Below are 11,858 nucleotides of genomic sequence, written 5' to 3'. Positions count from 1 at the left end.
AACGGCTCTTCGCGACTCGAAGATGCGAATGCACGACAACTCTTGCGGCGCACCCGAATAATAATTCACTTCACGACACAATGGGCACTGGTGACTCACGCGCATCCACGGTAGCACGCAATTCGTGTGAAAAACGTGCGTGCACGGCAACTGCGAGAGCTCTTGATGAACATCGAAAGCCTCGCGACAAACGCTGCACGAATCTATGTTTGTGTCCTCATCAATGTGCACCGCGAGCAGTGCTCGCGCTTCGCTATCGGCAGCCTCAAATGCCGCGGACAATAATGCATCTTCGACGTCACTCGCGTCGTCGACGCGTACTTGAACTGTTTTCTCGCGCAAGAGCCATCGAAGCGCTAAATCAGCGCGCGTCATGAGAGTTCCCTGCGGTGCCTCGTCTTCTATGACGACATCGTGCGCATTGGCTTGCTCCATTTCCCAAACAGTCACGCTCCCATCCGAGCCACCGCACGTCAAAACATTCGCAAGCATGGACACGCAGTCGATGGACGATCCACTCGCCTGTCCTGAAATGATGTGCGTGCACGTGCCGCTCTGTACGTTCCAAAGGCGCACTGTCCCATCCTCACTGGACGAAGCAATAGTGTGCGCACTCGGCTCGATGAATTTTACCCTCGTCGCCGACTCGAGATCGGCTTCCGGATGAGACGAGCGTCGCATGACGTGCCTGACGTCGGCGACAGCGACGGTGCGACCTCCATCGGCGCGACTCAAAGAGGACAAGTCAAAGCACCCTAATGAACCATCCCGACACCCGTAGGCGAAGCGCGCGCGTCTTCGGTTGGCGACAATTGATCTCTCATTCGGAGAGTCCGGCGTCGTCACATCCGTCACCGCACCGAGATGTCCCATAAGGATCAAGCAGCACTCGCCCGTGCGCACGTGATAGAATCGCACCGTCCCGTCCATCATGCCGACGACGAGCACGCAGTGATCCGAGGCCGTTCCTGGCGCATCATCCGTGACGCATGCGTCAACGCATGTCGCGGAGCCCACGCCGTGGTCACGAACGTCGACCGATGTCAGGCATTCGCCGCTCTGAGCTCGCCATAATCGAACACTGCCGTCCGCGCTCGCGGTGGCTACGATGTCTCCGAACACGGCGTCCTCCGCCCAAACGCAGTCAACCACATAGTCGGAGTGTCCCCGGAGCGTGATCGGCGTTGTGCTTGGTCGTGCATCGTCTTCACCGTCGCTCCGTCGCGGCAGCGTCCATATTCGAGCGGTTTTGTCGTGCGACGCGCTCGCCACGCTCTCGCCTCTCACTCGAGCGCGCTTCACGCACCCGTCGTGCGCTCGCGCCCGAGCGAGCGGATCCCATCGTGCGCTCGCCCCTTCGCCCGCGCGTACTCTCGCCAATACTTCGCCGTCCGCGCTCGCCGTGAGCGAGATCACGCGTCCGTCGGAGGTTGTCGTCAAGTCGGCGGATTTCACGCAGGATGAATGTTCATTCGCGCGTCGTTCGACGACTGACCACGTCGACATGGAAGTCGACGTTCGGCGATCCACGAGCGCGTCGTCGCGACGCCTGACGTCGTCGTCGTCGACCATCCCGACTGAGAACCCGCCGAGGACGTGTGGCGCGACGCTGGTGTGGTGAACGAACGCCGGTTCGTAAGTGAGACCGCAACCGCACTCGACGACGTGATGCGCATCGGTGTCACCGCTCGCGCAAACATCACGACGACGAGCATCACGACGATGGGTCGTTCGTCGAGCGCGTCGTGCGCGATCAGACGCGCGATGGGCGCTTTGAACTCACAAAGATCCTTCTCGCTCGAAGAGCGCAAGAGAGCGCTATCGGCGGTGCGAAGACCGGAGGAAGAGGATGAAGCGGCGGAGGCGACGAAGAACGTGCGCGTCGACCGGGCGCTCGCGGCGTTGAAGTTTGAGCTCGACAGGGGTTGCGTGAACACGCGAGGCAAGACGAGACTGTTCAGTGATTTCGCAAAGGCTGAGCTCTCGACGATTGGGGAAGAGCTCAAGGCGAGCGCGAGACGAACGATGTGGAACGAGCGGTGTAGGTCGGCGTTCGAGAGGTACGATGAGCTCAATCCCATCGATCGTGAGTACGTCATCAACGCCGCTCGAGAGGTGTTGGAGATGTCAGACGCTGAGGAGAAGTCGCCGACTGGCAAACAGAGCCTCATTGAAGGGGACGCGTGGAACAACGCGTTGCAACAGGGACAGGTTAGACGGTTAGAAGTGGAGGCGGTGATGCGGAACGGCTCGTCAGAGCAGCAGGGGAGCGGTGCGTGGTTTCAAATCCGCGCTTCTCGTCTCACAGCGAGCGCGTTTGGCAACGCCATCGGCTTCTGGGCTGGTGGCAGAAACGAGCTGTGGGAAGAAAAGCTCGGCTTGCGCGAAGGTTTCTCTGGTAACGAAGCCACGGAGTGGGGATCTTCCAAGGAAGACGAGGCCGTGCGCGTGTACGAATCACTCACGCGTAAGAAGGCGTCGCATTTGTTGTTTCAATTACTTTCCAACGACGACGCGGAACTGTGGATTGGAGCTTCTCCAGACGGGCTCATCGGAACAACAGCCGCAGATATCGACGGTGAAGCCGGGGGTGTTCTTGAGATCAAGTGTCCTTTCAACAGAGGTTCGCCACAAACCGCGAAGCCGTACGACAAGGTGCCGTGGTATTACATTCCGCAAGTACAGGGGTTGATGGCGATATTCAATCGACCGTGGTGTGATTTAGTGTCCTATACCGTGAATGGTGGCGTCGCGATATACCGAGTGGAAAGGGATCACGAGTATTGGGCACTTTTATATTCGTGTCTGAGTGATTTCTGGTGGCAAAACGTCATCCCAGCGAAGCATGCATTGGCATCTGGCAAAGACCACGAGAAATATAGACCATCAAGCGAAAGCGATTTATGCGCTGAACTGAAGAACCGGAGCAAACAAATCTCCAGTAAGAGCCAGACAACCTGGATCCCGCCCGAAAAAGTTGCGCAGCTTCGTGATATGTGATCATCGACGCGCATGAAATATCGTGCCACCGTCGATTTTGATCCTCTCATCCTCGTATGTACCGAAATCAGTCGACGATTTGTACCACTCCACAAATCGTCGACTCCGACTCAACATTGGCTGCTTTCCAGGCACTCCGCGCTTGATTTCTCGCAAAATATCGGCGCAGCGAGCGATTTCTTCGTCTCCATCGTCCCCTGAAGCGATGGCGACGAAAATTCTACACATTGCGACTCGGTACGCTTGCCCGCTCTCAGAGTCATCGCTGAAATCGAGACGCATGTCGCCGTCTTCATCGTTCGTCCCCACGATTGAGCCCCAAACGAGCACGGGAAGAAGTGCGAGCTTTTGTAACTTTGAAGCGTACGCGCGCATGTTCAAGTTGTCGTATCTGTTTTCTCTCACAGTTAATAAAATTCTCTTGTACAATCCCGCGATGCACGCTGCAACGAGTCGGGACGAGAGCGGCAAGAGCACGACGCCCTCACGTGCTTGGGCGTAATACATCAGCGCGCGTTGGATTTGTAGCTCTATCGCGCACTTGTAATCGAATGTCGGCGTTTGCATCGACAGAACGTCGTCCCTCGTCATCCCTCCGAACAATTTCAAGTCCTCTTCGGCGATGTACACCCGTTCGCGGTCTCTCGCGTCTTCGCCGACGTCTCGCACGATGTTCGTCATTTGGAGCGCGATTCCGAGCGCGACGCCGCGCTCGCGTCTCTCGAAATCATTTGCATTATTCGTACCGATCGTGAGTATTGGTAGAATCATCAGTGCGACCGTTCCCGCGACTTGGTACGCATACGATTCCACCTCGGAAAACGTCCGAAACGCACCCGCATTCGGTTCGAGGTCGCGGCGCATACCGCGAATCATGTCCTCGAACGGCTCGCGCTCGAATCCCTGGACCGTTCGTGTCGCGTCATACAGTGCTAAATCCGCGTACGTTGCATCAGTTGGGACAGCTTGGCTGTCCCAGTCAAAAATCATTCGCAAGCGTTCCGCCACGCCGTCGAGCGACCGTGCGCGTTCGTCTGTCGTCAATCCAGACGCCGCTTCGCCGTCTACCAACTGGTCCAACTCCCTGCACCAGGCATACAGCGCGTAACTCTCCTCTCGACCACGTCCCATGAGCTTGGAGGCGAGAAAAAAAGACTTGGCGTACTCTCGGGTCGTCTCCTCAGCCATCTGCTTCGCTTCTTCGATCGATACAGATGACGACAAAGAGGCGGACGACGTCGCGTTTCGGACCGTTCGACGACGTGCACGAGCGCGATGGACTTCACCGTAATCGTGCGTCGCGCCGCACGACGTCGTCGAAGCGCATCCCCGCATCACGCGGCCTGGGGCTGAGTCGTGGAGTGACGCCCACGTCGTCACTCATCGGTGCGCGGGCGTCGTCTTCGAGGACGATCTCGAACAATGGCGCGCGACGACGAGGAGGAGAAGGACGACGACGACGACGCGACGACGACGACGACCGTTATTTTCCGTGACTTGACCGCGGAAAACAAGGAAGACTTGCGACGTCTCAACCAAATCATCTTCCCGGTGCGATACACGGACAAGTTTTACGAGGACTGCGCGCGAGCGGGCGCGGCGACGCAGTTGGCGTACGATAAAACGGGTAGGGAGCTGCTGGGTGCGATAGCGTGCAGGTTAGAGATGGATCCGACGAAGAATGGTGCGAGACTATACATCATGACGCTCGGCGTGTATGCGCCGCACCGAGACGGACGCATCGGAAGCCGACTCTTACAACACGCCCTGAACGCGGCGTCGGAGGACGCATTCATCCACGACGTCTACCTGCACGTGCAGACGAACAATATCCAGGCGATAGAGTTCTACGAGCGATTTGGATTTGAACAAGGGGAAGTTTTGAGAAATTATTACAAGCGCATCGATCCGCCGGACGCCGTCGTCCTGAGGAGAGACCTCGGCGCGAGTTGGACGCGTGCGGATCCGCCCGGGGTGACGTTCGAGCGAAACTTCGCGGCTTAGATAGTGTTGAATTGAATAGAATGATCTGTATATCGCTAAGTCATCGCGGCGCTGCTAAGCCTGCGAGCTAAAAATATGTTGGAATCGTGTACCGCATCACCGATCCCAGTCGAGCGCGTGTCGATACACCTCGTCGTACGTGGACACGAAACAAGCCTCCAGGCCCTCGCGAATATCTTCCGAGAGCTCATCGTAATCCTTCTTATTGCCTTGCGGGAAGATGATGGTTTTCACCCCGCTTCGTCGCGCGGCGATGGTCTTCTCTTTGATTCCTCCGACGGGCAACACGCGTCCTGTGAGAGTGAGCTCGCCCGTCATCGCCAGGTTAGGTTTCACTGGCTTGTCCATGGCGAGCGAGAGCAGACTCGTGGTGATGGTTACACCAGCGGATGGTCCATCTTTTGGCGTCGCCCCGGCGGGCACGTGCACGTGCAAAGATGTCTTTTGAAGGAAGTCGTTTCCGGGATCCTTCGATTGAAGGAAACCTCGAGTGAAAGTGTGCGCGATGGCGCTCGACTCCTTCATCACGTCTCCGAGCTGACCCGTCGTTTTCAGCGAGCCCTTACCCTCACCCGACTCCACCGAGGTGCACTCGATGTACAACGTGCTCCCTCCCATCGCGGTCCAAGCCAATCCAGTGACGACCCCCGGCGGAGTTTCGTCGTAAATGCGGTCCGTTTGGAACGGGGGTTGGCCTACGTAATCCACTAAATCGTCGACGTCGATGACGATGGGATCGAGAGTCGTGTCCGTACTCTTTGCGCGAGCCACCTTGAGCGCCACCTTGCGGTACACCTTTTCGAGATGCTTTTGCAAGTTTCTCACGCCCGCTTCGCGGCAGTAGTCGCCGATGAGCTTTGACATCGCCTCATCGGTGATGGTCGCGTCGAAATCAGACAGTCCGCTCTTTCCCTTCGCCGCCTTCTCGAGGTACGTGCGGGCGATTTGCACCTTTTCGTCGGTGATGTAGCCTGACAGACGTACAACCTCCATGCGATCCAGCAGAGGCCCGGGGATGGTGTCCAGGACGTTCGCCGTGCACACGAATAACACCTTGCTCAGATCCACCGGCACGTCGAGGTAGTGATCCAAGAACGTGCCGTTTTGTTCGGGGTCGAGCAGCTCTAGCAGCGCGCTCGCCGGATCCCCCTGGTACCCACGTCCGAGCTTGTCGATTTCGTCAATCAAAACCACCGGATTGCAGACGCCCGTCGATTTCAGGCACTGAATCAGTTTGCCCGGCATCGCTCCGACGTACGTGCGTCGGTGACCCTTGATCTCCGCGACGTCGCTCATGCCACCCACTGAGAAGCGGTAAAATTTACGCCCGAGTGCCTTTGCGATGGATTGCCCGATGGACGTCTTTCCAACTCCTGGCGGGCCGACCATGGTAATGATTTTTCCTTGCGTCGTCCCGAGCAGCTGACCGACGGCGATGAATTCCAAGATGCGGTCCTTGACGTCTTCTAATCCGTAGTGATCAGCGTCCAGCACTTCCTGCGCGTGCGCGATGTCGAGTTTCTCATCGCCGCACACACCCCAAGGAAGTGACGTGAGCCACTCGAGGTAGTTTCTCGTGACGTTGAACTCGCTGGACGAAGGCTCGAGACCGCTGAGTTTTTGAAGCTCCTCGTCAATCACCTTCACCGTCTCCTCCGGCACACTCTTGCGCTTGGGCTCGAACCTCTTGGTGAACTTCTCGATAAGTGCAGTTTTATCGTCTCGCTCCATCCCGAGCTCCTTCTTGATGGATTTCAACTGCTCCATCAAGAAGTACCTTCGCTGATCGCCTGAAATTTTGTCCTCAACCTTTTTCCCAATGTCCGCCTGCAGCTTCCCAATCTCCACCTCCTTCTTCAAAAGCTCGAGCGTAGCATCCAGTCGATCTTTTACCGACAATAACTCTAGCACGCGCTGCAGCTGCGCATCGTCGGCTGAACACATGGAGGCACCCAAATCGGCCAGTTTCGGCGGATCCTGGAAATCATTAAAGTTTTGCGCGAAGTACTGCAGGGTCTCCTTGTGCAGCGGATTCGTCTTGAGAAGATCCTTAATCGTCGCCACGACTTCGTTCGTCGTGGCCTTGATAATGTCGTCGTTTGCATCGAACTTCTCATCCTTGAGATGCTCCACCTGCACGACCAAAGGATCTCGCTTCATCGTGCCGAGCTTTCTCAGGCGCCTGTGACCGAGGAGCAGCAGCGTCGCCGACTCCTCCCCGTTCGGTGAGTCTGCCGGAAGGCGCACGATATTGTGCACTTGCGCGAATGTCCCGATGTCGTGCATGTGATCTGACGGATCCGCGCCCTCCTCCTCCTCTCCGTCCAAACCCACGGAGGCGACGGTTCGCTTCGTCAGAGCGTCGAATGCGTCCTCCTCTTTCCCCGCAGCCGAGGACGAGGACGATCCCTCGCTCCGCATCAAAAACGCCCCGACGTACGCCTGACCGCGGTTTCGCATGTCTTCTAGCTCGGCGATGAGCTTCTCATCCGTCACCTTGACCGGCATGATTATTCCCGGCATGAGCGGCCTCCTGGGCAAAGGCACCGCGAGCACCTGCGGGTGCGAGCTCGGGTGCGCCGCGCTCACCATGATTCCTCCGCTCGTCGTCGACGACGACGACGCGGACGACGTGCTCCCTCCATCACCCGCGCTCGCGAGTGTTTCATTCCCATTGGCCGTCGTCGCTCGCACGAACGCATTCTTCGACGACCCGCGCGCGCGCCCGACCCCTTCCGCCGCGACCGCCCCCGCGCCGAGTTCGTCCAACAGCGCCCTCGATCGCGTCGACCGCGCCCGGCTCGGCGCCGCGAGCGTCGTCACCGCCTGTCTTCGTCGAATCAACGCCCTGGCGAGCATGTGCGCCCGATCGATCCCGCGTCCGACGGTTGGCTCGAATGAATCGAATGAATGAATCAATTCGCCCACGTCCGCGGTCGTCGCCCCTCGACGACGTCGACGACGTCTCCCAGCGCGACGACGCGTTCGCGACCGCGAGCGCTCGGTGGACGAAGGGAAATTCGATGCGCGGAAACGCGACGGGACGCGATCGCCCGCTCGCGCGTCGACGCGCACTCACGTCTTCGTCGCGGACGCGCGTGATGACGCGAACGGTCCGCGGTGGGGTGCGCGTGGATGTGCGTTCGAGCGACACTTCGCCGTGGACGCGCGCGCGGTCGATCGTCGACGCACGTCCGTGCGCGCGCGCGCGATGGATTTCGCGGGGCAACGGCTGAGCGAGCGACTCTCCGCGATCGGCGTCGGCGTCGGCGCCGCGGTGAGCTTTGCGTACGGGTACACGCGAGGAGATTACGACGGGATGATTCGACTATTTTTTGCGTCTGTCCTCGTCACGGGGTTCATTACGATCCCCGCGTGGCCGTTCTTATACGCGCGGAACCCAGTTCGTTGGAGAGAGTCGAAACCGCGCGCGAACAACGGGGAGAAGAGGCGGAAGAAGAGACGCGGGTGAACCCGCCGCGGGCGCGGCGGAGCGGCGGAGCGGGCTAAGTGTGTGGGGTGTTAGACGAGTTATTGTAGCATGTATGTGATTCTGACTAAAAACTATTGGTAATGTACTGTGCTGGCGAGGGTATCTCGACGGCGGCGCGCGGCTTCGCGAGACGACCGACGAAGCGTCTCGTCGATCCATCGTCGGCGCGTTTGTTCGCGTTTCAGTCCTCGACGGATCCGGCTCGCGCGCAACGTCGAAATCGAGGATATCTATCCGATGATCATTTTATCGTCCTCCAAGAACTTGTACGCCGGAATTTCGAGGTTCTCTGGAGCCGGACCCTTGCGAATGCGCCCCGAGGCGTCGTAGTGCGAACCGTGGCACGGGCAGAACCACCCGTTGTAGTCCCCGGCGTTCGCGATCGGAACGCAACCTAAGTGCGTACACACACCGACGGCAACCAGCCACTCCGGGTTCGACGCGCGCTCGGCGTCGGCTTGCGGGTCTCTGAGCGACGCGACATCCACCGCCGCCTCGCGCGCGATTTCAGCCGGCGTCCGTCTGCGGATGAACACCGGTTTACCACGCCACTTCACCGTCACCGTCGAGCCGAGCTCAACCTTGCTCAGGTCAACCTCCAGAGACGCCAACGCGAGAACATCGGCGGAGGCGCTCATTGAGAGCAAGAACTTCAGCACCGCCAACCTCAGGGCGCTGGCGTAAATCATTCGACCGCCAGAGACGACGAAATACGTAAACGCGCGCTTATCCGGATCGCCCGCCTTGAGCACAGTGTGGTTAGAGACATCATAATCAACATCGTGGTTCGGCGTCTTCATCGCCCGAGCGATCGAGCCGGAGTTCACCGTCGTCGCCGAGTATCCTGTGGAGACGGGAAGAGAAACTACGTGTCAGTGATCGAGCAAACCACCTCGCGCGGTATAGAGCCATCGCGTGGCGTTGACACGCGCGAGCGACGTCGCGATTGACGATCCACTCGGGTGAGCGAATAAATCGAAATACGAAGACTCTCACGGAGACGTGATCGAACGCGATGGACGCGCGCACGAACGAACCTCTCGCACGAACGTCCATCGCTCGGACCGACCCGGCCGCGATCGCGCGATACGCGAACGGCGCGACGGACTCCATCGTCGGCACCGTGGCGCCGAGCGAAGCGCGCGCAAAAACGCTCGCAACAAACTTCGTTCGCGACATGATCGTCGCGCGAGGCGTCGTCGCGCACCGAGGACTCCAGAGCGCCAGAGATCGGGCCGAGGCGCGAGGGGTCTTTCCGCGTACTCGCAAAATCTCCGAGTTAACGAACGTAGGGAAGTACATCGCATTGCGTGATTGTGTACGGTATCAAGAGAATTGAGTAAATTCACACCGTGAAAACCCTAGCCATCGACGCGCACACTCGAGACGCGTCTTGAACACTCTCTCCGCACGCGTCTGTCGCCAACTCTCGTCGATGAAGACGTCCTCCCACGGCGTGGTTTGGGTCAAGGTACGATGGCGCGACGTGAATACGACGTGCGCGATTGATCAGAGACGCGATCGACGCCTTCGCCTCGACACGTTCGCGAACGATGACGACTCGGTGACGGAAACAATCAACTGCAATCGAGACGATACATTTCAAAGTGGCGCGTTCGGAGCTCGGAGAGCGCGCACTGACCGAGCGATCGTCGTCCGTCCTCGAGCGCAGGCCAAGTCGGATCGTGGATCGTGGTGGCCGGCGAGCGAGGTGAGCGATCGAAATGCGGCGATCGAGAGATTAGGAGAGTTGGCGCTGAGGCACTTTGAGAAGCGAAACGACGCGCGCGTGTTTCAATACTTTGGCTCAGGCGGGTCGTACGAGCTGGAGAAGACGTCGACGGCGTGCGTCGCGTGGGAAGAGGGTTTAGAGCACAAGTATCACCAAATGAAACCGCTGAGCGCGAAGCGCGCGAAGGCGATCGAGAATGCGTTTGCGTTTGCAGAGCGAGGAGATTTGAGCGCCGAAATCGAGGCGAACGTCGTCTGGTGGAGTGAACCGCTTCCACCGCCGATAGAGTGCGTAGAAGAAGTCGCAGTGGTAAGTCGGCGTAAGAGAAGTCGTGAGGCAGAGGTCAATGTCGAGGCAGACGACGTCGAGACGCCCGTCAACGATGGGGATGAGTTCAAGTTTCCAATAGCCGCGAGCGAATTTAGAGCAGGCGTCAAACGCACCGAGTACACGCCGCCATTAAGCGTGCTCAGCATGGGCAAGCCAGCTGCTTACGAGCGTATAAATCGCAGTACTTTCGTGAGTGTGCCGCCGCCGGTGAAGATGCACATATCTGAGTCAGCGACGTGTGAGTGCAAGCAGCCGCTGCGAGACGGGGGCGGCACGCCTACACTGCGCAACGGATGCGGACCGGAGTGCATCAACAGGAAATTGAGATTTAGCTGCGATAGCCGAACGTGCCCGTGCGGAGACGCGTGTAGTAATCGACCATTGAGTCAACTGCCGACGCCGAAGACGAAGATTATTCGCACGGAGAACAGAGGATGGGGATTGATGCTGCAAGAGCCCGTGACTGCCGGCACGTTCATAGTGGAGTACACGGGCGAGATTTTGAACGAAGCCGACGTCGCAAACAGGCTCTGGCTCGACAAGCAAGAAGGAGAAGAGAACTTTTACCTCATGGAGATCTCGACGAATTACGTTATAGATGCGAAGTTTAAAGGCTCGCTCGCCAGGTTCATCAACAGCGGATGCCATCCGAACTGCGAGACCCAGCGCTGGGTCGACGCATCGACGAATGAGACGCGAGTTGGAATCTTCGCGATTGAAGACATTCCGGCGGGAACAGAGTTGACGTACGATTACCACTTTGCTCACTTCGGAGACGCCAGTGCGACGTCTTTCGTGTGCATGTGCGGGCACCCAAAATGCAGAGGCACACTCGACGCAGCCAAGCGAGAGGCGCACTTCCATCGAAGGATTCGTGTCGAGGCGATGCTCGCACCGAAAAGCGCCGGACCAAAGGCAAGGAAGAAAAAGCAATACGTCAAGGGGACGATCGTCGATCATGATCGGGCGAAGAACAGATATAAGGTTGAGGTTGACGCGAGCGCCGACGAGGCTGAGCGAGTCTGTATCTGGGTGCGTCTCGAAGGAGAAGGCGCGGCCAAGCACGCGTGGTTGAAGTAACGATCGATTGTGGTCCATTAGCGCGCCGAGAGTGTAATGCGTGTTACAGACTGTAACAGATTTTCGTACATGGTGCGCGTGAGTGATGATGCGTCGCTCGATTCCGCCGTTTTTGCGTCTCGCCGTCGTTTGCGCTCTCCGTGCGCGCTCTTGCTTCCCAGAGACCTCCTCAGAGAAGGACGCGCCCTCGAGCGTCGTCGTCTCGAACGCGCACGAGTC

General features: G+C 58.5%; 8 protein-coding genes across 8 annotated transcripts in view; 4 read left to right on the top strand and 4 right to left on the bottom strand.

The window, feature by feature from the left end:
• The window catches only part of OT_ostta13g03080 (WD40/YVTN repeat-like-containing domain), a gene marked incomplete at both ends in the record, with an annotated part of 2,165 nt that extends 659 nt beyond the window's left edge, over positions 1–1,506 (bottom strand). Inside the window, one exon of the mRNA XM_022982779.1 lies at positions 7–1,506. Coding sequence (XP_022840269.1) covers positions 7–1,506 — 1,500 coding nt within the window. The remainder of the gene's footprint in view (positions 1–6) is intronic.
• Positions 1,507–1,722: 216 nt separating this feature from the next.
• OT_ostta13g03070 (Restriction endonuclease type II-like) lies at positions 1,723–3,000 on the top strand (the record flags this gene model as incomplete). The annotated part of the gene is made up of 1 exon (XM_022982778.1): positions 1,723–3,000. One exon carries the CDS (start codon positions 1,723–1,725, stop codon positions 2,998–3,000), a length of 1,278 nt encoding a protein of 425 aa, XP_022840268.1.
• On the bottom strand, positions 3,001–4,188 carry OT_ostta13g03060 (Squalene/phytoene synthase; the record flags this gene model as incomplete). The annotated part of the gene is made up of 1 exon (XM_022982777.1): positions 3,001–4,188. The coding sequence occupies one exon, from the start codon at positions 4,186–4,188 to the stop codon at positions 3,001–3,003; it is 1,188 nt and encodes a 395-aa protein (XP_022840267.1).
• Positions 4,189–4,422: 234 nt separating this feature from the next.
• OT_ostta13g03050 (Acyl-CoA N-acyltransferase) lies at positions 4,423–5,004 on the top strand (the record flags this gene model as incomplete). Its single annotated transcript, XM_003082742.1, has 1 exon — positions 4,423–5,004. One exon carries the CDS (start codon positions 4,423–4,425, stop codon positions 5,002–5,004), a length of 582 nt encoding a protein of 193 aa, XP_003082790.1.
• Positions 5,005–5,100: 96 nt separating this feature from the next.
• Positions 5,101–7,863, bottom strand: OT_ostta13g03040 (P-loop containing nucleoside triphosphate hydrolase; the record flags this gene model as incomplete). Its single annotated transcript, XM_022982776.1, has 1 exon — positions 5,101–7,863. The coding sequence occupies one exon, from the start codon at positions 7,861–7,863 to the stop codon at positions 5,101–5,103; it is 2,763 nt and encodes a 920-aa protein (XP_022840266.1).
• Positions 7,864–8,215: 352 nt separating this feature from the next.
• Positions 8,216–8,476, top strand: OT_ostta13g03030 (Microsomal signal peptidase 12kDa subunit; the record flags this gene model as incomplete). Its single annotated transcript, XM_003082740.1, has 1 exon — positions 8,216–8,476. One exon carries the CDS (start codon positions 8,216–8,218, stop codon positions 8,474–8,476), a length of 261 nt encoding a protein of 86 aa, XP_003082788.1.
• A 251-nt stretch (positions 8,477–8,727) lies between these two features.
• OT_ostta13g03020 (Rieske iron-sulphur protein) lies at positions 8,728–9,676 on the bottom strand (the record flags this gene model as incomplete). Its single annotated transcript, XM_022982775.1, has 2 exons — positions 8,728–9,341; positions 9,535–9,676. 2 exons carry the CDS (start codon positions 9,674–9,676, stop codon positions 8,728–8,730), a joined length of 756 nt encoding a protein of 251 aa, XP_022840265.1.
• A 256-nt stretch (positions 9,677–9,932) lies between these two features.
• OT_ostta13g03010 (AWS) lies at positions 9,933–11,639 on the top strand (the record flags this gene model as incomplete). Its single annotated transcript, XM_003082738.1, has 2 exons — positions 9,933–9,968; positions 10,170–11,639. The coding sequence occupies 2 exons, from the start codon at positions 9,933–9,935 to the stop codon at positions 11,637–11,639; spliced, it is 1,506 nt and encodes a 501-aa protein (XP_003082786.1).
• Between the last annotated feature and the right edge of the window lie 219 nt (positions 11,640–11,858).

The sequence above is a fragment of the Ostreococcus tauri genome (assembly GCF_000214015.3).
Source record: "Ostreococcus tauri WGS project CAID00000000 data, contig chromosome 13, whole genome shotgun sequence".
NCBI classification, from domain to species: Eukaryota; Viridiplantae; Chlorophyta; class Mamiellophyceae; order Mamiellales; family Bathycoccaceae; genus Ostreococcus; species Ostreococcus tauri.
This window is presented reverse-complemented; position numbering and strand designations above follow the sequence as displayed.